Consider the following 23709-nt stretch of genomic DNA (forward strand, 5'->3'; position numbering starts at 1 on the left):
AGGCAGATAGTAGCTCGGGATCACTCTCTAGTTGTTGGTAGGATCATTTGCCTGATAACAGCTGGAAATAAACTCCTTGAATCTGGAGGTGTGCATTTTCACACTTCTGTACCTCTTGCTTGATGGGAGAGGTGAGAGGGGAGAAGAGGGGGTGACTAGGGTGGGACTGGTCCTTGATTATGCTGATGGCCTTGATGAGGCAGCGTGACGTGTCGATGGAGTCAATGGAAGGGGAGGTTGTTTTGTGTGATAGTCTGGGATGCTTCCACAATTCTCTGCAACTTCTTGCAAAGACGGAGCTGTCCCCAAACCATGCTGTGATGCATCCCGATAAAATGCTTTCTATGGTGTATCTGTAATAGTTGGTGAGAGTTGTCGGGGACATACCGAACTTCCTAAGCCTTCTATGAAAGTAGTACCAGGTTAATTCCCGGGATGGCGGGACTGTCATATTCTGAGAGAATGAAGCAGCTGGGATTGTACACTCTGGAATTTAGAAGGCTGAGAGGGGATCTCATTGAAACATATAAGATTGTTAAGGGCTTGGACACACTAGAGGCAGGAAACATGTTCCCGATGTTGGGGGAGTCCAGAACCAGGGGCCGCAGTTTAAGAGTAAGCCATTTAGAACGGAGATGATGAAACACTTTTTCTCACAGAGAGTGGTGAGTCTGTGGAATTCTCTGCCTCAGAGGGCGGTGGAGGCAGGTTCTCTGGATGCTTTCAAGAGAGAGCTAGATAGGGCTCCTAAAAATAGAGGAGCCAGGGGATATGGGGAGAAGGCAGGAACGGGGTACTGAATGGGGATGATCAGCCATGATCACATTGAATGGTGGTGCTGGCTGGAAGGGCCGAATGGCCTCCTCCTGCACCTATTGTCTATTGTCTAGAGGTATTGGTGTCCTTTCTTGGTCATAGCATCAATATGGTTACTCCAGAGGACAAGTTGCTGGTGATATTTATCCTAGGAATTTGAAGCTTTCGGCCATCTCTACTTCGATGCTGTCAGTGCAAACCAGGATATGTGTACCGCTTCACGTCCTCAGGTGGAACAGTGTTCCTACAATCCATTGGTTGAGGCTACATTTTGCTTCTCCTCCCTCTGTGTTCAACCAGCACTTTGGTTTGTGCTCCAGATTCAACCATCTGCAGTCTGCAACGTCTCCATTCCACTCTGTCTATCACATGCTGCTTTTGCTATTAAGTGCTCAGCTAGTCCTGGTGTTACAGCTTCATCAGGCTAGCACAGAGACGAGCATTAGCCTTGATCATAATGGACGGATCTGCCAGCAACAAGAATTCACACGCATGTTTGAACTAAGGAACATTGAACTAATGGAACATTTTCTGGAGTGAGGGGTTAGAAATATCTAAAATAATGAGAAGCATGTGTACAGTAAACATTTTTGCAGGGCAGAAATGTAAAAAAAAACTAGATGACACGGCTTTAAGGTGAAAGGGGCAAAGATGAAAAAATATATACAGGGTCAAGACAATTTGAGAGTGGTGGGTGCATGGAATGTGCTTCCAGGGTTGGTGGTGGAAGCAGATATGATTGTGGTACTTAGGAGGCTTTTAGATAGGCACATGGATTTGCTGGGAATGGAGGGATATGGATCACATGCAGGCAAAGGGGATTAGTTTAACTTGGCATTATAATGAAATAGAGAGAGTACAGAGGAGATTTACTAGAATGTTGCCTGGGTTTCAGCAACTAAGTTACAGAGAAAGGTTGAACAAGTTAGGTCTTTATTCTTTGGAGTGCAGAAGGTTAAGGGGGGACTTGATAGAGGTCTTTAAAATGATGAGAGGGATAGACAGAGTTGACGTGGATAAGCTTTTCCCATTGAGAGTAGGGAAGATTCAAACAAGAGGACATGACTTGAGAATTAAGGGACAGAAGTTTAGGGGTAACATGAGGGGGAACTTCTTTACTCAGAGAGTGGTAGCTGTGTGGAATGAGCTTCCAGTGGAAGTGGTCGAGGCAGGTTTGATTCTATCATTTAAAAATAAATTGGATAGTTATATGGATGGGAAAGGAATGGAGAGTTATGGTCTGAATGCAGGTAGATGAGACTAGGGGAGAATAAGTGTTCGGCACGGACTAGAAGGGCTGAGTTGGCCTGTTTCCGTGCTGTAATTGTTATATGGTTATATGGTTATATTATGTCCGGCACGAACATTGGGCCTGAACGGCCTGCTCCTGTGCTGCACTGTTCTATGTTCTCAATCAATTCAAGGACCTCAGCAGTGTAATAATAATAATAATAAATTTTATTTGTGGGCGCCTTTCAAAAGTCTCAAGGACACCTTACCGAATTTAACAAGAGTAAAAAACATATAATCGGAGTAAAATAAATAATAAAGACATCACCAATACACAAATTAAAGACAGAATTCGATCCAAAGACAAAAAAAAATCAAAAACACAATGTGAAGAGAGAGCAGCGGCAGCTAAACCGCGCCAGTGTACACTCTCCCTTCCGACAGCCATCTTGGACACAAACTAAATTAATCACTTACACACAAAATTCATCCCCCCTCAATGGTTACCACTGTGGGGGAAGGCACAATGTCCAGTCCCCATTCCTAGTTCTCCCAAAGTCAGGCCTATTGAGGCCTCCGCTATTGCCTCTACGGAGGCCCGATGTTCCTGGCCGTTCTCGCCGGGTGGTGTCGCCGGGTGGGCAGAATTAAGGAGAAGGTGACGATCACATCTCCAAGGACAACGTGTTCACGATGAGCATTCCAATTTGGCCCTCTCTGCTTTGCCAACAGGAGCCCTGAGAGAAGTCACACATGGGGCAAAGGTGAAGCAGAACATTGGCTGTGAGATGTGAGACCTCCATCATGCCTATATACACTGCCACAAAAACCTATTCAGTAGGCCAGTGATTAGGCAATCCTAACGCCAATGCAGATTGGTGATGGGGTCACACCAAACCAAAGGCAGAAAAGAATTTCTAATTAGCCTCAGAGCACCAATTATTTTCTATCTTTTCGTGGATCAAAATGATGCCTCCAATCAGCCATTGAAAAGATTTGTTGGGGACATGCCAAACTTCCTAAGCCTTCTAAGGTGGTGCTCTCTTGGTGATTGCTTCAACATGGGTGGGCCAGGACAAGTTGTTGGTGATATTTACTCCTGGGAATTTGAAGATTTCAACCATCTCTACTTCAGTGCTATCATGAAAAGGAAAAGGAAGGAAATAGATGTGTGGGTACCTGTATATCTTTTTGTGATAATCATGGGTCATCGGCTAAATAGAATGCTGCTTCAGAGGAATGTGCCATTTAATTTCAATGGGCAATGGTTACTTCAGTGAGGGAAGTGGAGCAGTGAGATGTAAAGCTGGTGGGCAGAAGAGGGGAAAGAGGAGGATAAAAGGGAAATATGCACTCGGGAATGGGAGAAGAGTGTTCGGAGGTGGAGAAAAAAGTGCAGGATGACTAGGGTGGTGAGAAATGATGGAAGGATTGTGTACACACCAGGGTGGGTGGGTATTATCTGAAATTGGAGAATCAATGTTCATACCATTAGGTTGTAAGCCTCCTAAACAAAATACCTCCGAATATGAAGTGCTAATATATTATGAATTCCCCATTTATTGGTATTTACAGACTATAGAGAAACATAACTTAATCATGAAAGACATTTGGTTCTGTAGATGTTGGGACAATATGTTACCATAATATGTGTAGCATCCTACAGAGTTCTCATAGAGAGATTGATTCAGCTCTTGGGGCTATAGGAATCAAGGGATATGGGGAAAAAGCAGGAACGGGGTACTGATTTTAGATGATCAGCCATGATCATATTGAATGGCGGTGCTGGCTCGAAGGGCCAAATGGCCTACTCCTGCACCTATTTTTCTATGTTTCTATCCTCTCCAGTTGCATAGATAGGTACCACAAGAAGGAAACTGGGCATTTTTGAAAACAGAAGGGTAAATTAAGGAGTGGCAAAAGGATTGTCCCTCTGAAATAGGGAGAAGGGATGGGTTGATGGGTCTTCTGGTGGAATCTCATTGAGGGGAACAGATATGACAGAGAATTATAGATGTAGATGGGGTAGAAAGTGAAGAGAGGTGATTAGTTTAGTGTGGTGTAGTGTAGTCATAGAGTGTGGAAACAGGCTCTTTGGTCTACCGAGTCCACGCCGACCATCGATCACCCGTTCACACTAGTTCCATGCTATCCCACTTTCTCATCCGCTCCCTACAAACTAGGGGACAATTTACAGAAGCCAATTAACCAACAAACCCACACGTCTTTGGGATGTGGGAGGAAACCGGAGAACCCGGAGGAAACCCACGCGGTCACAGGGAGAAGTTGCAGACGCTTGTGTTAACTCCGCTGTTGAGAACAAAGTGCAGGAAATGGAACAGGTGCAAAAGTTGGGAGTCCCATAAAATATGACAGAGGTGAAGGCATAGTGAAAGAAACCACATCTGAGACGCACAGACTTGGAAAGCGCCATCGTCGAGAGACACCCAAGCAGGGGATTATCTGTTTGCTGGTCCCAGAAGCGGATCTGCAATCACTCAATCACTCCATTCTTTTAAACCTCGACTCAAACTGCAGCATTTCTTACTTTAACTATGCTATCTTCAATTGGACTTTACTGGACTTTATCTTGCACTATACATTATTCCCTTAACCCTGGATCTGTACACTGCGGACAGCCCGATTGTAATCGCATATAGTCTGACTGGATCGCATGCAACATAAAGCTTTTCACTGTACCTTGGTGCACGTGACAATAAGCTAAACTAACGTGAAGAAGCAAAGTCACAAGAGAAACCGGCAGAATGGAACGGAATCCTCGCGGGAGACAGGATGGGAGGAATTATAGTGAGGATAATCATCACTGACATGCCCTGAAATGGACGGAGTCAAGAAAGGGAAGGGACAGAGATGGACTCTGTGAATGTGAATGCAGGATGGAAATTGCCAGCAAAGGTAATGAAGTAGTGTGAGACCAGGAAGATGCCATAATACCATCACCTATTGTGGGTATATGGATCAAGCTGGCAGATGAAGGTGGTGAGGCAGGTCATAGAATCGTAAAGTCTTACAGCACCCTTCAGCTCAACTTGCCCACACCGGCCAACTACTCTGTGTTTGGCCCAAATCCCTCTAAACCTGTCCAATCCATGTGCCTGTATAAATGTTTCTTAAACATTGCAACAGTACCTGCCTCAATTACCTCCTCCAGCAGCTTGTTCCATACACCCACTACCCTTTGTAAAAAGTTACCCCCTCAGGAGCTTATCTTTTCCCTCATCTTAAACCAATATACTCTGGTTCTTTACTCCCCTTCTCTCGGCAAGGCACCCGATCTATTCCTCTTGTGGTTTTGTACGCCTCTATAGATCACCCCTCATCCTCCTGCGCTCCAAGGAATAGAGTCCTAGACTGCTCAACCTCTCCCTATTGCTCAGACCCACGAGTCCTGGCAACACCCTCTTAAATCTTCTCTGCACACTTTCCAGGTACAATAACATTTAAATGATGCTTAGACAGGTACATAGATAGGAGAGGTTGAGAGGGATGAGAGCATGCAATTATTCAAGGAGAACTGGAACATGAATAGGAAAAGTTTGGAAGGATATGGGCCAACATTGGAAAGCATGGACAAGATGGGCCGAAGGGCCTGTTGCTGCGCTGTATGACTCTGTGACTCTATAACTCTGCCTGGGATATAAACCCAACTCATTTGTTAAGGAATTCATGGGGGCAGCTGTCATCAGGTTCATGTTTGGTGAGGAGTGTGTAAATGTTACCTTATGAGAGCACTGGAATTTGAGAATGAGAGATCGACGATAAATCACAACTTTATTAATTTACAACCTCCCACACTGGCAAATTAAAGAATCATTCATGCTTCTGTGGTCATTTACGCTGTTCCAACTTAATGATATGATTATGCCCACTATTAAAAATATGATTGTCTCTTTACACCCAGACGTTATTTATCACTGTCTCGGATCTGAACACCGCTGTGTGGTTAGATTTTAAATATAATTAAGTAACAATGACTGAACATTAAACAGTACATTTTGACTCTCTTAAATCTTTAATTGCTTGTTGCCAACTGACCTTGATGTTAGCTGCTGGAAGTGGAGTTCCCATGCTTGATCCAGCCAGGAGACTTTATAAGGGGATACAGTAAAAGCAACAGCATTTTAAAACCCAAAAGATGGCATTTTGCAGACAATTATGAAATGGATCAGCATAGGTGTGTATTTGTTCCTTTGTGGCTGTGCAACTGTTTGACAGCCATTACCCCCATCATTCTGCTTCTCCCCATGTGGCACTCACAGCGCCAGGGACCCGGGCTCGATCCTGACCTCGGGTGCTATCTGTGTGGAGTTTGCACATTCTCCCTTTGACTGCGTGTGCTTCCTCCGGGTGTTTAGTTTAGAGTTTAGTATAGATACAGCATTGGTACCTGAAACGGGCCCTTCGGCCCATCGAGTCCATGCTGACCATTGATCACCCCTTCACACTAGTTATCCCACCACACAACCAGGAAACCAGGAGCAATTTACAGAGGTCAATTAAACCTACAAACCCACATTATCCCATGTTCTCATCCACTCCCTGCACGGTAGGGACAGTTTACAGATGGCCAATTAACTGACAACCCCGCTCATCTCATGGATGTGAGAGGAAGCAGCAGCACCCGGAGGAAACCCACGCAGTCACAGGGAGAACGTGCAAACTCCAAATGGACAGCACCCGAGGTCAGGATTGAAGCAGGGTTTCTGGCGCTGTGAGGCAGCAGCTCTACCGCTGTGCGTCACTGTGCCGCCCTGGTGCTCTGGTTGCCCTCCACATCCTAAAGAAGTGCAGGTTTGCAGGTTAATTGGCCTCTGTAAAATTCCCCTAATGTGTAGGGAGTGGATGAGAATGTGGGATAACATAGAGCCAGTGTGAATGGATGATCGATGGTCGGAGTGGACTCGGTGGGCCAAAGGGCCTGTTTCAATGCTGTATCTTTCAATCAATCAAAACCCTGGAGAGCCTGAACAGTCAGGAAAACAAACCACTGATGAAATTTAAACCTGGGGAAACAATGTTGTAATGCAAGTGGCAAGGGGCACCAAATTGGTGGGGACATTAGCTCATGTACACATGAACAATGCAGCTGAATGCATTTTATATGTCACATCTATGCTGCCATTTGGACATGGATAATTCTGTCCATTCTTGTTTCTTATACACCAGAACACACATGCATCAGCTGAAAGGAGGCACCCTCAACAATTGTATTGTCTACTGTTCCCAGCTTGGTTGTTTGTTAAATTCTACTGTCAGTCGCTGTAATTTTCTCGAGTGCTCTGCTGAAGCTTGCGGAATATTGTGGTAAATGCAAAAGAGGTTTGTGCTGAGTTTAGTTTAGTTTAGTTTAGTTTAGTTTAGTTTAGTTTAGTTTAGTTTAGAGATGGAACAGCAAGGCCCACCGAGTCCACGCCGACCAGCGATCACCCATCCGCAAGATTTATCCGACACTTTAGGGACAATTTTCGGAAGCCACTTGCACGTCTTTGGAATGTGGGAGGAAACTGGAGCACCCAGAGAAAACCCGCAAGGTCATTTTAAACCCAACCAATTAACGCATAAACCTGTACGTCATTGAAGCGTGGGAGGAAACCGAAGATCTTGGAGAAAACCCATGCAGGTCAGGGGGCAGAACGTATAAACTCTGTGGGGGCAGCACCCATAGTCAGGATCGAACTCAGGTCTCTGGCGCTGTAAGGCAGCAACTCTTATCGCAGCGCCACCGTGCCGAGTTGTTAGACAGGAGCACATTAGTGAGCATTCCGTGGAGGAGAGAATGAGTGGAAGAATTGCCTGGTACAGCGGGATAGAAGGGAGAAGGAGAAGGCACTTTGCAGAAAGACAAAGCTTCCCAGGGCTCGGGAAGGTTCCAGTTATCCAACTGAATCTCAGTGAGGAGCAGCATGTGAAAGATTCAGAACTCATTCCGGATTTATGTACTGAGATGTGCCACCCACTGTGACCACACACCCAGCGGAGCATGAGGACTGCCAGAAGCTGTCAAGACGACGGTGACATCTTGTACACCAGCTCCAGCAGGCTGCAGACGGCCGGAGTCTGATCAATAATGGGAGGTCACTGACACTCTCAATTCAAAGAGAGCTAAATGCCTTTCATTCTCTGTGGCCCCTGAGCAAGATGGTTAGGGAACACACAGTGATGAGGTGCACAGATGTGTCGGGGATGGGCCATGTCAAATCCATAATGTGTCTCAGCTAACAAGTGTAGATCCATGTAGATTTTCTCCGGGTGCTGTGGTTTCATCCCACATTCCATGGGATAAAGGTTTGTAGGTTAATTGGGATATCATAGAACTAGTGTACAGGTGATTGTTGTGTAAGAAGGAACTGCAGATGCTGGTTTAACCCGAAGATAGACACAAAAAGCTGGAGTAACTCTGCGGAACAGGCAGCATCTCTGGAGAGAAGGAATGGATGACGTTTCAGGTCGAGACCCTTCTTCAGACCCCAGAGAGCATTGTCCACATTGCTTATGTCCCCTGAAATGTCACCCAATGTCTACCAACCTTTATCCCACGGAATGTGGGATGAAACCACAGCACGCGGAGAAAATCTACACGGATACAGGGGGAATGTACAAAATCCGTACAGACAGCACCCATGGTCAGGATCAAACCCGGGTCTCTGGCACTATAAGACAGCTACTCTATCGCTGGACCATTGTGCAGCCCTGAAGAATGAGATCACCTCTCATTCTTCCAAACACCAAAGAGCATAGATAGACACAAAGTGTTGGAGTAATTCAGCGGGTCAGGCGTCATCTCCGAAGAAAAAAGATGGGTGACGTTTCGGGTCAGGGCCCTCCTTCAGACTGTGGAGAGCATCGTCCAGATTGCTTATGTCCCCACTTTGGACAACCCCATGACCTCTCCCTCAATCCCCATACCAGGAACCAACCTGCTGTTTATTCCTGCACGCCTTCTATTATGTATATTCTTCATCAGGTAGGATGAGCAGAGCTGCGCAGTCTGAGTTTGCAGTCTCACCAGGGGCCTACATAATTGCAGTTTCACAGTTTTAATCTTGAGATGATCTTGAGCAGCACTCGGCTTCATATCGTACCAACTCTGCCGCAGAAATAACAGGCGTGGACTAATCTCTCATCACTCCAGCACCAGGGATGTAAGAATTTAGCCTCCAGAGTCTATTACAAGAGACTCAACTGATAATGAAAGCATGCATAATCACCAGCAGAACCACTGAAAGAAATGGGTACCCAAAGATAATTGCATTGCTGAAGAAAGAGCAAGCATGATCAGCAAGCAAGTAATCGTTCAACAATGCTGCACAACAACAGAGAGTGCTGCTCGAGATGAATTATCTTCATGATCCAAGAGGAAAAGAGATTCAAGATTTTTTACAACTTGAAGTTAAACAAAAACCTTTGCGGCACGGTGGCGCAGTGGTGGACCCCTCTAGTGGAGGAAGTGGAGCAAGGGGGGGGGGGGGGGGGGTGTATGTTGAATGCCAAATCCCAATAAATAGAAGTGATGAATGGAAGATCTTCGATAGATGGCAGAGTTCATCACTTCTGACAGTAAATGATAAGAACATTTTGATAGTGGATGTTCATCAGAACTCACAAAAGGGTTGTAGTGAGAAATACATGTATGTTACGTTAGATAATCTATAAACAAGACAATGGGTTCTGCGTGAAGAGAGAAGACCGGAGACACAGGTAACTACGGATGCTGCAACCTGGAGCAACAGACAATTTGCTGCAGGAACTCAGTGGGTCATTGGTCATGAGGAATAGGAGTAGAATTAGGCCATTCGGCCCATCAAGTCTACTCCACCATTCAAACATGGCTGATCTATCTCTCCCTCTTAACCCCATTCTCCTGCCTTCTCCCCATAACCTCTGACACCTGTGCTAATCAGGAATCATGGGTCGATCTGCATCTGTGGGTGGAATGCATTGGTTGACGTTTCGGGACCTGAGGGAGGGTTTCAATCTGAGGAAGGGTCCTGACCTGAAATGTGGCTTTGCCCATTCCCTCCACTGATGCTGGTTTATTCCGGAGATAGGCACAAACTGCTGGAGTAACCCAGAGGGTCAGGCAGCATCATTGGAGAAAAAGGATGGGCGACGTATTGGGTCGGAATTCTTCTTCAGATTGGAAATAGTGGGGGGGGGGGGGGTGACTGGAGGTAGGAAAAGATGGAGTGTAGTTCTCACGAGTTTTTCTTTTTGTCCGCAAGACTATACTCAGTCCTCTGCCACTTCACGTTTGCAGTAAGTCTCCAAGAGGTGAACCAGCACCAGTGCAGAGCAGTACACATGCTCATTTTGTGCAGGTGCAGTACGGTGGCACAGTAGTAGAGTCGCTGCCTTACAGTATTAGAGTCCTGGGTTCGATCCTGACAATAGGCGCTGTCTATACGGAGTTTGTGTACGTTCTCCCCATGATCTGCATGGGTTTTCTCCTGGTGCTCCGATTTCCTCCCACACTCCAAAAGACTTACAGGTTTGAACGTTATTTGGCGTCAGTAAATTATCCCTAGTGTGTAGGATAGAGCTAATGCACAGGTTATCGTTGGTCAGCGTGGACCCAGAGGGCCGAATAACTTGTTTCCACGCTGCATCTCTAAAGAAAACTAAACTCATTTTAGTTTGTCCCTCTGGGGACAAGACACTGTATTGCTGTCCATGTTCACTGACAAAACACCTCAGCTGAAATTGTATTAGGAGGCATGGAACATAATCACATCCAGGTACTTCATAGCACCATGCTTTGATGCATTGTGATACAACAATTGTGTTTTGAAGTAAGTAATACAATGACATGAGACTTGAAATTCGTATTGATTTATACTTGGTTTATACTCACTAAAATTTAGGAGATTGAGAGGGGATCTTATAGAAACTTACAAAATTCTTAAGGGGTTGGACAGGCTAGATGCAGGAAGATTGTTCCCGATGTTGGGGAAGTCCAGGACAAGGGGTCACAGCTTAAGGATAAGGGGGAAATCCTTTAAAACCGAGATGAGAAGATCTTTTTTCACACAGAGAGTGGTGAATCTCTGGAACTCTCTGCCACAGAGGGTAGTTGAGGCCAGTTCATTGGCTATATTTAAAAGGGAGTGAGATGTGGCCCTTGTGGCTAAGGGGATCAGGGGGTATGGAGAGAAGGCAGGTACGGGATACTGAGTTGGATGATCAGCCATGATCATATTGAATGGCAGTGCAGGCTCGAAGGGCCGAATGGCCTACTCCTGCACCTAATTTCTATGTCTCTATGTTTCTATGTTTCTATGTATGCAAGCTGCACCCATTTTATTTCGTAAAGGACTATCGAACCAAATTGTTGCATAAAATATATGGTGATTCATCACCAGTACATTACAGTGCACGTCATACATAATGAAGGCAGACTTTCCAGGAGGTCAGACAATGCCCCCAGCGCCCAATGTGCAGGTGAATCAGCCTTCATTAACGTAATCCTCTTTCGTGCCTTCCACAGCAGGACTCACTCGCGACCTTGCCTGCCCTCCAGGGAGCTGACACACATACTGCCTGGTGACTGGCTCACTGTGTGCGCATCCCATCTCAAACTTGACCTCTACTTCTCCCAAAGTCCCAAGTCCCAGGTTGGAGAATGCATGTGTCTGATGGATTGTCACTGTGCCTCCTGCTGCAGAGTCTTGCAAACGACCAGCTACCAGGAGCGGCACTGTGGTGCAGCAGTAGACCTGCTGCCTTACAGTGCCAGAGACCCTGGTTCAATCCTGACCATGGGTACTGTCTATGCGGAGTTTGGCCGTTCTCCCTGTGACTATGTGGGTTTTCTCCACTTTCTCCGGTTTTTTCCCACACTCCAAAGTGGCTTGGTAAAATTGTAAATTGTCCCTAGTGTGTGTAGGATAGCGTTAGTATGCAGGGATCACTGGTCGGCGCGGACTCGGTGGGCTGAAGGGCCTGTTTCCATGCTGTATCTCTGAACGGATCCTGGTCAGATGCTGGTCCTCACCTCCCCGAAACAAGATGCAAGAGGAAGATTAGTTATGGCCGCGTTTTCATTAATCTCTGAAATTCTGATGGAAACCAAGATCCATCGCAGCCAAATCCACGATCACAATCTGATCACAACCCATCTGAAGAAGGGTTTTGGTCCGAAACGTCACCTGTTCCATCTCTCCAGAGATGCTGCCTGACCCACTACATTACTCCAGCACTTTGTGTCTATCCATGATCACATGCATAGTCTTGACCAATTAAACCAAATAGCCAGAGAGCCACGTGAGGCAGCACAGTGGCGTAGCGGTAGAGCTACTGCACCACGGCACCAGAGATCTAGGGTTCAATACTGACCTCGGGTGCTGTCTGTGCAGACGTTGTACTGTCTCCCCGTGACCGCGTGGGCTTTCTCCGGGAGCTTCGGGTTTCCTTCCACATTCCAAAGACGTACAGGTTTGTACGTTAATTGGTTTCTGCAAATTGCTCCTAATGTGTGGGATATGAAAGTGGGATAACATGGAACTAGTGTCTGGATGATCGATGGTCGGTGTGGTCATAGGGCCTGTTTCCGTGCTGCATCTATAAAACCAAGGCGTGAGAAATGCATCATGTGCACTCATCAATATGGTGGTGATTGTTGAGTGTGCTTTAGGGCATGTCAATCAATCAATCAATCAATCAACCTTTATTGTCAGCTTGCAAGCAACAGTTGTACAGTGCAAAATTAAAAGACGTTTCCCAGTGAATAGTGGAGCATCGCACATGAAATTTAAAACATTTCACACATAATACACTAAAAACAATCCAGTCCCTGATGGAACAGTATAAATAGTTAAAAGCAGGTAAAAAACAATGTTAAAATACAATAAACCAATCATAAAAATGTCCGGGGCCGCTGATTTGAGTGGCCAGTGCCAGTTATTAAAGTGTCCGTGCCAGCCGCAGAATCAAGTGACTGTGAGTACAGAGTGACTGTTTAGCAGCCTCACTGCCTGTGGTAGGAAGCTGTTTAGCAGTCTTGTAGTCCGGGCTTTGATGCTTCGATATCTCTTGCCTGATGGCAGGAGATCCAGGTGTAAGTGGAGGGGGTGCAGTTTGTCCTTAGCAATTCTCTGAGCTTTTTTCAGACAGCGGCTCTGGAACAGTTCTTGTACCGAGGGTAGGGAGACGCCAATGATCCTCTCTGCTCCCCTCACTACCCTCTGCAGAGCATTCCTGTCCGAGCAGTTGCAGGTGCAGTACCACGTATTTATGCAGTGCGTGAGTACAGACTCCACCGTACCCCTGTAGAAAGTCCTGAGGATGTTGGTGGGGAGTGAGGCCTGTTTTAGTTTCCTCAGGAAGTGCAGTCGCTGATGGGCCCGTTTGACGGTCCCAGTGGTGTTCCTGGACCAGGTGAGGCTGTCTGTAACTTACACACCGAGGAACTTTATGCTCTCCACTCTCTCCACTGCAGTGGCACTGATGTTGAGGGGTGTATGCTTTGGCTGCGCCCTCCTGAAGTCGACAACCATCTCCTTCGTTTTGTCGACATTTAATTCTAGATTATTTTTGCCGCACCAGTCCACTAATTGTTTTACTTCCTCCCTGTACATTGATTCGTCATCTCCACTGATGAGTCCCACCACTGTAGTGTCATCCGCGAATTTTATGATCTTATTGTCCCTGAATCTGGCAGCACAGTCATGTGTGAGCAATGTGAACAACAGCGGGCTGAGCACACAGCCTTGAGGGGAGCCGGTGCTCAGCGTGATCGAGCCTGAAGTGTTCTTGCCAACACGGACTGACTGCGGTCTCTCTGTCAGAAAATCCAAGATCCAGTGACACAGGGTGGTGTTGAGGCCCAGCAGGGTTAGTTTCTCCACAAGTCTCTGTGGGATGATGGTGTTAAAGGCTGAGCTGAAGTCAATGTACAGGATTCTGGCGTAGTGTTTTTTTGTTTTCCAGATGCGTGAGTACTGTGTGCAGCGTGGTAGAGGTGGCATCCTCTGTAGAACGGTTGGAGCGATAGGCAAACTGGAGGGGTCTAACGATGAGGGGGGCTGGCAGCAATGTGGGGTTTCACCAGGCGTTCAAAACACTTCATTATTATTGGGGTCAGGGCGACAGGGCGGTAGTCATTTAGACAGGCAACCACTGGTTTCTTCGCTATGGGGATTATCGTGGAAGTTTTGAGGCATGTGGGGACAATGGCTTGACTAAGGGAGATGTTAAAGATGTCTGTTAGCTAACTCCTCAGCACATTCCTTGAGCACACGTCCTGGGATGTTGTCGGGTCCGACTGCTTTCCACGGGTTGACCTTAGACAGGATTCTCCGTGTGTCCATCGAGTCTATGGTCAGGACTGGCTGGTCGGTTTGTAAGCAGGGGCTGGCTCTCCCCTTGGGTGTGGTGTTTGCTGCATCAAAACGTGCAAAGAAGTTGTTCAGTTCATCTGGGAGAGAAGTGTCCGTGTCGGTTACCTGCTGCCTTGCCTTGTACCCCGTCAGTGTTTGGATTCCCTCCCACATCCTCCTGGTGTCGCCTGTGTCACAGAGGTGTCCCTGGATTTTCCCTGCGAAGGCACGTTTCGCTGCCCTGATTCCTTTTTCCAGTGCAGTCCTGGTAGATCGAAGAGCGGCTGTTAATGCAAGCGATCTAAACACGTCGTCAGCTGCAAGGAGTGGTTTATCATTGTAGTTGTATGGCCTTTTGCAGATGGGCTTTGATGTACGATCAGACCCTGGCATGGTGCGACATGTATATAAGTGGATGTGTACCTTCAAGAAATGAGTCTAACATATATGACCAAGCATCAACACAAAAACAAACCCACAGACTAGCACCAAGTTTTGAATGGAGACACAAGGGCAGGGTAGTGGTGGACAAGATTCCTGAAATTATTCACAGTTCGCTTTATTTAAAAAAAAACATCTTGATTAGTGTCATGTACACCACAGGTGAAATTGTTTCATTTCCTCAACACTATCAGAGCCATGTATCATTCTGGAAACTATTGTTATGTCAACTTCAACATTTATTCGGATGACAGGACTTTCTGACCAACTCTTCAAAACTGGTAAAACTGTGATAAATCTCTACTGCACCATTTCAAAGCCTCTATATTGTTGCTGAAATGGAGCAAATAAAATGACTCTCAAAAGCTCTTGATATAAAGTGGCATTACAAGGGGTGCAGGGATGAAGATCGGCAAGAGGTTTAGTTTAGTTTATTGTCCCGTGTACCGAGGTGCAGTGAAAAGCGTTTAGTTGTGTGCTAACCAGTCAGCGGAAACACTATACATGATTACAATCAAGTGTACAGATACATAATAAAGGGAATAACGTTTAGCGCAAGGTAAAGTTCAGTAAAATCTGATTAAAGATAGTCTGAGGGCCTCCAATGAGGTAGATGGTAGTTCAGGAACGCTCTCTGATTGTTGATGGGATGGTTCAATTGTTTGATAACAGTTTGATAAGAAACTATCCCTGAATCTGGTGTCCACACACACACACACACACACACACACACACACACACACACACACACACACACACACACACACACACACACACACACACACACACACACACACACACACACACACACACACACACACACACACACACACACACACACACACACACACACACACACACACACACACACACACACACACACACACACACACACACACACACACACACACACACACACACACACACACACACTGCACCTTTGAGCTGGATCCAACCACTCTTCCTGTAAGTGATCATGCCATAATTACATTGCTAGACTATGATATTTTTACCCACTGACAATAATAAACCATGCATTGTTAAGTTGGAGGGAATTCTGTCATAGTGATATATGGTGGAATAAAACTCTTTCTGCAATTGAAGTATGAATTCAGTTGAAGTGTTTATTACTATAGGAATTGTGTCATGGGCAAAATGTCCAGATAAGTACATAAGGCAAGAGAAGCCAAAAAGGTTCCAGATTGGGTTACAATTAAGTAATTCTTATCAGCTCAGCACAGAGTACCATTACAGGAAGCTATTTATCATTATTGTTGATATCAATATAATGGGCATAGTTATGCTCTGATTTCACTCCTTTGGAACCACAGGTTTGATGTGCTTTGGTTTTGTTATTGCAGTGTGATATGCAGAGAATGACAGTGGATGAGCTAAAGAGACTCCTTTACGAGGCATTTTGTGAACATTTGTCAATGAAAGACATAGAAAATATCATCATGACAGAAGAGGCAAGCCATGTGGAGAACCCAGATGAATGTCCAGTTGACATTGACAGTAAGTTCAATATAATACGACTTCTGCAAAATCTGTTCCAGGAATCTCAAGAGCAATGACACTTTCCACATCCATAACCTGTCCTTTGTGGCTCAAACAACAAGCAAAGTCGTTTTATTGCCTTTGTTCTGTGATAACCATGCATCGTTGTGGAACCTACTGTCACCTGCATCAAATTCATTGCTTCAAAGGTGGATTACATTGCTTCCTAATCTGTTCCTCAAAACTAGCAACACTCTGACAAATCTCTTCTACGCACATTTCTAAGCCATTATATCTTTACTGAAGTTCATAAGTTCTAGGAGCAGAATCAAGCCATTCGGCCCATCCAGTCCATTCTGCCAATCAATCATGGCTGATCTATCTTCCCCTCTCAACCCCATTTTTCTGTCTTCTCCCCATTACCCCTGACGCCCGCACTAATCAAGAATCTGTCAATCTCCGCCTTAAAAATATTCATTGACAGCCTCCACAGCCTTCTTTGGCAATGAATTCCACAGATTCACAGAACAGATTGTAATATAAAGTGGTTAATAATGTTCTCACACATTCCTTTGCTTTATATCATTTGTTCAATTCACCAATCTATGTAACCCAGATTATCATTAAACCACCTTATCCTCGTTTCAGTTTTAAAAATTTACGTATATGTACATTACGAATCTTCTGCTCATTCTCTTTCTCAATTGGTGCCATTTAAATTGTATTGTAGTTCCAAAATGCTTCACTTCACACTTTTCCACAAAAGGATACTATCTATCAATCCTTTGCCCATTTCATTATTCGGTCCCTCATCCTGAACTCTCATCATCATCTACTGTCTTGCCGATTTTAAATGTACGGTACTGCTCCCTATGCCCGAGACTGGGTTATCTGTAAAGAATAAAATGTCTTAGAGCCTTAGGGAACATCAGTGACTTCGCAGTCCGCAAAACAGCAAGCCGCTCCACTTTGCTTCTTGACAATTTTGTGTTGCGTATATACATATTTACACTAAATGTTTGTTTCCTCATTTATTATATTGTATGCAAAGTACTGTGTTTTCATATTCTGTACATATATATTTATATACACACACAAACAAAACATTATAGTGCATAAAGATAAAACCAATGCCCCCAAGTTTATTTAGTTTACAGCTTCTTTGGAGGTGATAGTGTTTAATAACCTGATGGCTGTAGGGAAGAAGCTGGTCCTGAACCTGGACATTACAGTTTTCAGGCCCCTGTATCTTCTTCCCGATGGTGGTTGTGAAATGAGTGTGTGGCCAGGGTGGTGTGGGTCTCTGATGATGCTGGCTGTCGCTTTGAGGCAGCGACTCCTGTAGATTCCTTCGATGGTGGTGAAGTCAGAACCCGTGCTGGGCTGGGCAGTGTTCACCACTTCAAATCCATGAGTTTCCTTAAACCCTCCTGCCTGACTCCTTGTTGAATGCCTCACTCAATCTCTAAATATACATCTACTGAGATATCCATATCAACCTTCTATGACATTTCATCAAAATAATAAATAGATTTACTCAAATGAAATACCATTTTACAAAACCATGCTGGCTCTCTTTGATTTATCGTGCTATCTCTGAGAGCCAGGTTCGATCCTGACCTCAGGTGGTGTCTATGTGGTGTTTGCACGTTCTCCCTGTGACTTTGCATGTTTCCTCTGGGTGCTCTAGTTTCCTCTCACATCCCAAAGCTGTGCCAGTTTGTGGGTTACTTGGAAATGTCCCCTAGTGCATGGGGAGAGGAGGTAAAACTGGGATAACATTGAAGTAGTGTGCGTGGATGATCGCTGGTTGACGTGGACTTGGTGGCCGAAAATCCACATGGTCATGGGGAGAACGTACAAACTCCGTACAGACAGCACCCGCAGTCGGGATTGAACCTGGGTCTCCAGCGCTGCAAGCCCTTTAAAGCAGCAACTCTTTTACTGCGTCGACCTTGTAAACTACCCAAGAGAAATTTGAGGTACTGTTCCTCCAATTAGCGTGTGGCCTCACTCTGGCAATGAAGGAGGTCCAGGAAAGGTCAGTGTGGAAATGGAATAGGGGAGTTGAACTGGCTGGCATTCGGGAGATCCCCATAGTCCCAGGCGGACCGAGCGTAAGTGTTCAGTGAATGGGTCGCTGAGTCCACGTTTGGTCTCACCAATGTCCAGGAGCCCACATCTGGAGCATCAGATGCAGTAGATGAGGTTGGAGGAGGAGCACGTAAATCTCTGTCTAACTTGAAATGACTGCTGGGGTCCCTGGATGGAGTTGAGGGGGGGAGGTATCTCCTGCGGTTGCAGGGTAAGGTACCTGGGAAGGGGGTGGTTTGGGTGGGAAGAGATGAGTGAACCAGAGAGTTGTGGAGGGAGCTGTTCCTTCGGAAGGCAGGAAAGGGTGGAGGTGGGAAGATGTATTTAGTGGTGGGTTCCTTTAGGAGGTGATTTAATGCCTTCAAATCATTATTATCTTGCTCATAAGTTGCCTACTTTTCACAACATTCCTGCCATCTACAGCCACATTCAGTCTCAATTCCCTCCCATCATAGCCACATTTTATTTTGATTATTAGTCGAATTTTGATTTTATCATAACTCTCCTTTATGCAATTAGTGTTGGCAGCTACATACTTTGTTGTAATCCAAAATCAGATGTGCTGATTCCTCTATCTTTCCCCTCCAGTGCAATATATCTAAAGTGGCTCCCTCCTGTGGTGTTACTGCAATGTGTTGCCTTTCCCAGTCGACCCGTGCTCGCTCTCTTCTTAATCGCTGAAATCAGCTCAGAAATCGAGCTCCTTCTCTGATCTCTTTCCATAATTGTTTCAAACCAAATTGTGTTATAATCGCTGTGAACTGGGTGATCTGTCATTGCTAGACAATTCACTTGCCCTACTTAATCTCCCAGAAACAAATGAGGGCGGCACAGGGTCGTAAATGGTGGAGATGCTGCCTCATAGGGCCAGAGACCTGGGTTCGATCCTGACCTAGGGTGCTGGCTGTGCGGAGTTTGCACGTTATCGTACGGATCCGTGATGGTACGGATTTCTTCAGGTGCTCCCGGTTTCTACCCACATCCCAAAGGTTGGCTGGCCTCTGTTCATTGCTCCTAGTGAATTGGGAAAGGATGAAAAGTGGGCTAACATAGAACTAGTGTGAACAGGTGATCAGTGGTCGGTGTGGACTATATCTGGGGCTGTATCTCTCTAAGACTGCTTCCATTATGAACTGACAGTCTTTAATAAGAGGATTCTGAATTTCAATTCATCACTGCAAAGGACCACTTAGATATTAAAATGGATCGAATAACAAGTTTTCTTCATGATATCAATTCTATAATTATTGTTTCCAGATCAAATGAAAGTCAAATGAGTCCAAAACCTGCTGTTTTATCTTTCAACCTATGTCTGTACTTGAGCTAAATCTGATGCATTTAAATGTTCAATTCACATTTATGTACCATGTTATCTATCGGATGAATGCGTATATCTTTCCACTGCATGCAGCCACCTCACTCCCGTCTTCAATTAGCTATCGATCGCACTCACTTTTTCCTGGCATGTTGGATCGATTCTCAGCTGGGCGCATGGAACATGCCCTCAGCAGAAGTAATATCGTGCAGCTTGTGTGAATTCACAGAGTAATCTTCTTTTGTTTCTGTCTGCAGCATGTTCCACACAGCAAATCAAACAGACCTGTGTCAGGAAGAGTCTCATCTGTGCGTTCGCTATAGCTTTCATTATCAGTGTGATGCTTATAGCAGCGAATCAGGTGCTGAGAAGTGGGATGAAATGAGGGTAGATCCTCAAATCAGCCTGCGCCTGGACTATTCAGATAACCTAGTAGACAGCAGCGTGATTGCATGGTAGTCCTATTGACTTCTGGAGTCCCTGAAGGAACTTCTAACCTATACAGGAATACAGGAAATTAAATGCATGACAATGCATGGATTTTTAAAACAACAAAAAACAATGATGTGACGACTTTTATTTCGTGAAACTCTCATGATGTTACTGAACACCACCCGTAAGGGCATCACCGGGTACAGATGAAAACTGCAGTATGCAAGACAATTTTGAACAGAAATGGACCTTTGGTGAAGACTAGAGGAAGCTGCTCATGTGTCAGAGTGAATCCAAACAAGTCCACGCAAAAGCAAGACTGGTGAGTGATAGGGGTCTAACTATTCCATTCTCACTCTCTCAAACGTCATTGCGTCTGCTGTTTTATTGTAAAGGACGATACAACCAATTCCGGAGTTTCCAAGCAAACATATCTGACTCCCACATCTTTCAACAGAGGAAAATCAAAGGGAAAAGTTGAAAAGTAAACTCCCACTTCCTTCTATTTTGCATTATCCAACTTTATAGAGCATTCATTAAAGTGCATCACAAATGTTTTTGCCAATGCACAGATGTAATTTTAGAACCCAGTTACTAATGGCCTACATGTCGCTTTTGGGGGATAGAATGAAGGCATTTGCCTCGCAGCTTGGAAAACAAAATTATCAGAAAAGTTAAACATTCTCTGTCGACTTCCCTTGTTCCAATGTTATTTTCAGTCAGGGAGCAGTTTAAAAGGAGCCCTGGCATCCAGCAACCACAAAGTCACCAAACACAATATAGAATTTTCACAGCGAGCAAGTCAAGAAAGAAAAAGCACAATGGTTTTTTTTGGCTATTAACTTGCACAAATAAACATTGGAACATATACAGAAGGTGGAGGGTGAAATACAGCAACTAAATCTTTAATTCAAAGTTGCCATTTGCTTCTCTCTGGAATTATGTCAATTGGTGATACATTTCCCATCATTGCAAACAGGACATGGGCTAATGTGAGGTAATATATACAGTTAGAAACTGTCAAAGAACAAGTAAAACCTGTACAGATAGATTTAAATACAGTTTCAGTGTAATCATCTGCAATTACCTTATATTCAACTCAGAAAACTACATCTTTTTAAAATGTAGAACAGAATCTCTGATCATCCACACACTATCAGCATTATTAAATACAAACTCAGCAGCAGTAATTGTGAGAATTGGAATTAGGGTTTTCAAAAACTTCAATGCTTTCAGAGATAAAAAGTTGATGCTTTCCTGTTCAAGGCTCGCGCTAGGTTTTCCGATAACAAATGGGAAAATGCTTATAAATTTGTATTGTCCCATTAAGTTGAAGGAGGAAAATAACAGCAATGTTAGATGTTTGGATTCATTCTTAATTTGGCAGAATGCTGTTTCCGTGAGTCAGTGGTTTAAAAGCACTTTTTTTAAAGCAAAATAATTTATAAAGAGACCTAGCTTAACATTTTATTGAAATTGCACATCTATTTTTGCAGATTTTGCTACATTAGCTTCTATTCGTTAAGAAAGAAGGAAAAACGTGTATATGAGATACAGTGTACTGATATTTCCAGCAATGGATTTTATCCCCACTGTCGATGGTGTTTGCTGTGTGAACATAGGAACAGATTACAAGAAATATACCAAATTCTTGGAGGTTTCAGGGTCCTGACGACTTCTGAGAAGAGAGGGGATTCTTTGTTTTAATGAACATCATTTGCTTCCAAGGAAATAGTTTGCAAATAGTCAATCGTTGATCATGCACCAGATTCCTGCAGTAATGTATGGAGAATCCTCGAGGGCTAAGTGTGAAATATTAATCTTTTGCTTTCAATGAGTCATGGACAATCAATTATCTCTCAAATGGGTGGTGATGGCAGGAAAGGGAAGGAAAGGGTTTGAGAACAGAAGTAACTGGCCTTTTTTTTTTACTCGTTTATCTCACTAGGACGCCAAATCTTTATTTGATAAATGTGAAAGGAATGCCTAATCACTTTAATTCTGTTATAAATATTTCATCATATCCATTTATGATATCAGTCAGGACTTCTTTTCCCAGGGTGGAAATGTGCAACACTAGAAGACATAGCTATAATGTGGGAGGGGGGAAGGTTTAAAGGAGATGTGCAGGGCAAGTTTTTTTTACACAGAAATGAGTTGGGGCCTGGAATGCACTACCAGAGGTGTTGATGGAGGCAGATACGATAGTGGTGTATAAGAGGCTTTTAGATAGGCACATGGAACTGCAGGGAATAGAGGGATATGGATCATGTGCAGGCAGATGAGATAAGTTAAACTCGGCATCATGCGTGCCACAAACATTCTGGGCCAAAGTTCCTGTGCTGTACTGTTTCACAACCTTAACCCTGACAAATTTCATACTTCATAGAAAATCTGGAGGCACACGCAAGCTATTAAAATAGCACATCAAACTGTAGCAAATAACGATCAGGTCATCTGTATAGTTAATGCTCTGGCTTAGAGTAAATCATGAGAATGTAGTGTCAGTAAAACAGTCTGCAATCACTTGTACTCCTCAGTTGCATTAGTGAAGCATTCACATTTTTGCTTCAGTTTCTACTAAAATCAACCGTGGAGTAAAGTAGTGCTCTTACAAAGGAATCAAGTTATTTCTAAATGAGTGAAAACATATTGCAGCAGATTTAAAGTGAGTCCGAAGAAGGGCCCCAACCCTGAAGTATCACCTATCCCTGTTCTCCAGAGATGCTGCCTGTCCCGCTGAGTTACTCTAGCATGTTTAGATACATCTTTGGTGTAAACCAGCATCTGCAGTTCCTTCCTACACATACTATCCAAGCAATCAGAATGGGAAGCAACTATATGACAAGTTAACCCCATCGCCAGTCCAGCTGATCAGATTGGGGTCTATTGGAAGAATAGTGTTGAGTTTCCTCTGAGAATGGATAACCAGTGGCCTTAGAGAGATATGGGCAGGTTGACAGCCTGATCTTTAAAGCATGCAGCCAATTTTGTTTTGGGAACAAGGCATTAGAATAAGAGCTGCAGACCAAAAAGTGAAGCATCCCAAGCTGCCTACAGTGTTGGGTGGTCACACTCCCAGACTAAGGAAGATGTCACAGTCATAGAGTCATAGAATCATATAGCGTGGAAACAGGTCCACCAGCCCACACTGACCCATCTACATTAGGTCCACCTGCCCGCGTTTGGCCCATTTCCCTCTAACTATCCTGTCCATGTACATGTCTAAATATTCTTTAAACATTGCGATAGTACCTGCCTCAACTACCTCCTCTGGCAGCTCGTTCCACACACTCACCACCCTTTGTGTAAAATTTACCCCTCAGGTTCCTACTAAATCTTTCGCCCCTCACCTTAAACTTATGTCCTCTGGTTCCCAATTCCCCCTACTCTGGGCAAGAGAGCATGTGCATTCACCCAATCTATTCCTCTCATGATTTTGTACACTTCTAAAGATCACCCCCTCATCCTCCTGCATGCCAAGGAATAGAGTCCCAGCTTGCTCAACGTCTCCCTATAGCCTGGGTCCTTGAGTCCCGGCAACATCCT

At 44.6% G+C, this 23709-nt stretch overlaps 1 protein-coding gene across 1 annotated transcript in view; it reads left to right on the plus strand.

Moving 5' to 3' along the window:
- Nucleotides 1–22078, plus strand: part of LOC129709348 (calcium-binding protein 7-like) — a 34682-nt gene extending 12604 nt beyond the window's left edge. The window contains exons 2-3 of the mRNA XM_055655641.1: nt 16184–16337; nt 19986–22078. Coding sequence (XP_055511616.1) covers nt 16184–16337; nt 19986–20113 — 282 coding nt within the window. The 3' untranslated portion in view covers nt 20114–22078. The remainder of the gene's footprint in view (nt 1–16183; nt 16338–19985) is intronic.
- Nucleotides 22079–23709: the final 1631 nt, after the last annotated feature.

Source organism: Leucoraja erinacea, chromosome 25 (genome assembly GCF_028641065.1).
Source record: "Leucoraja erinacea ecotype New England chromosome 25, Leri_hhj_1, whole genome shotgun sequence".
Lineage (NCBI taxonomy): Eukaryota > Metazoa > Chordata > Chondrichthyes > Rajiformes > Rajidae > Leucoraja > Leucoraja erinaceus.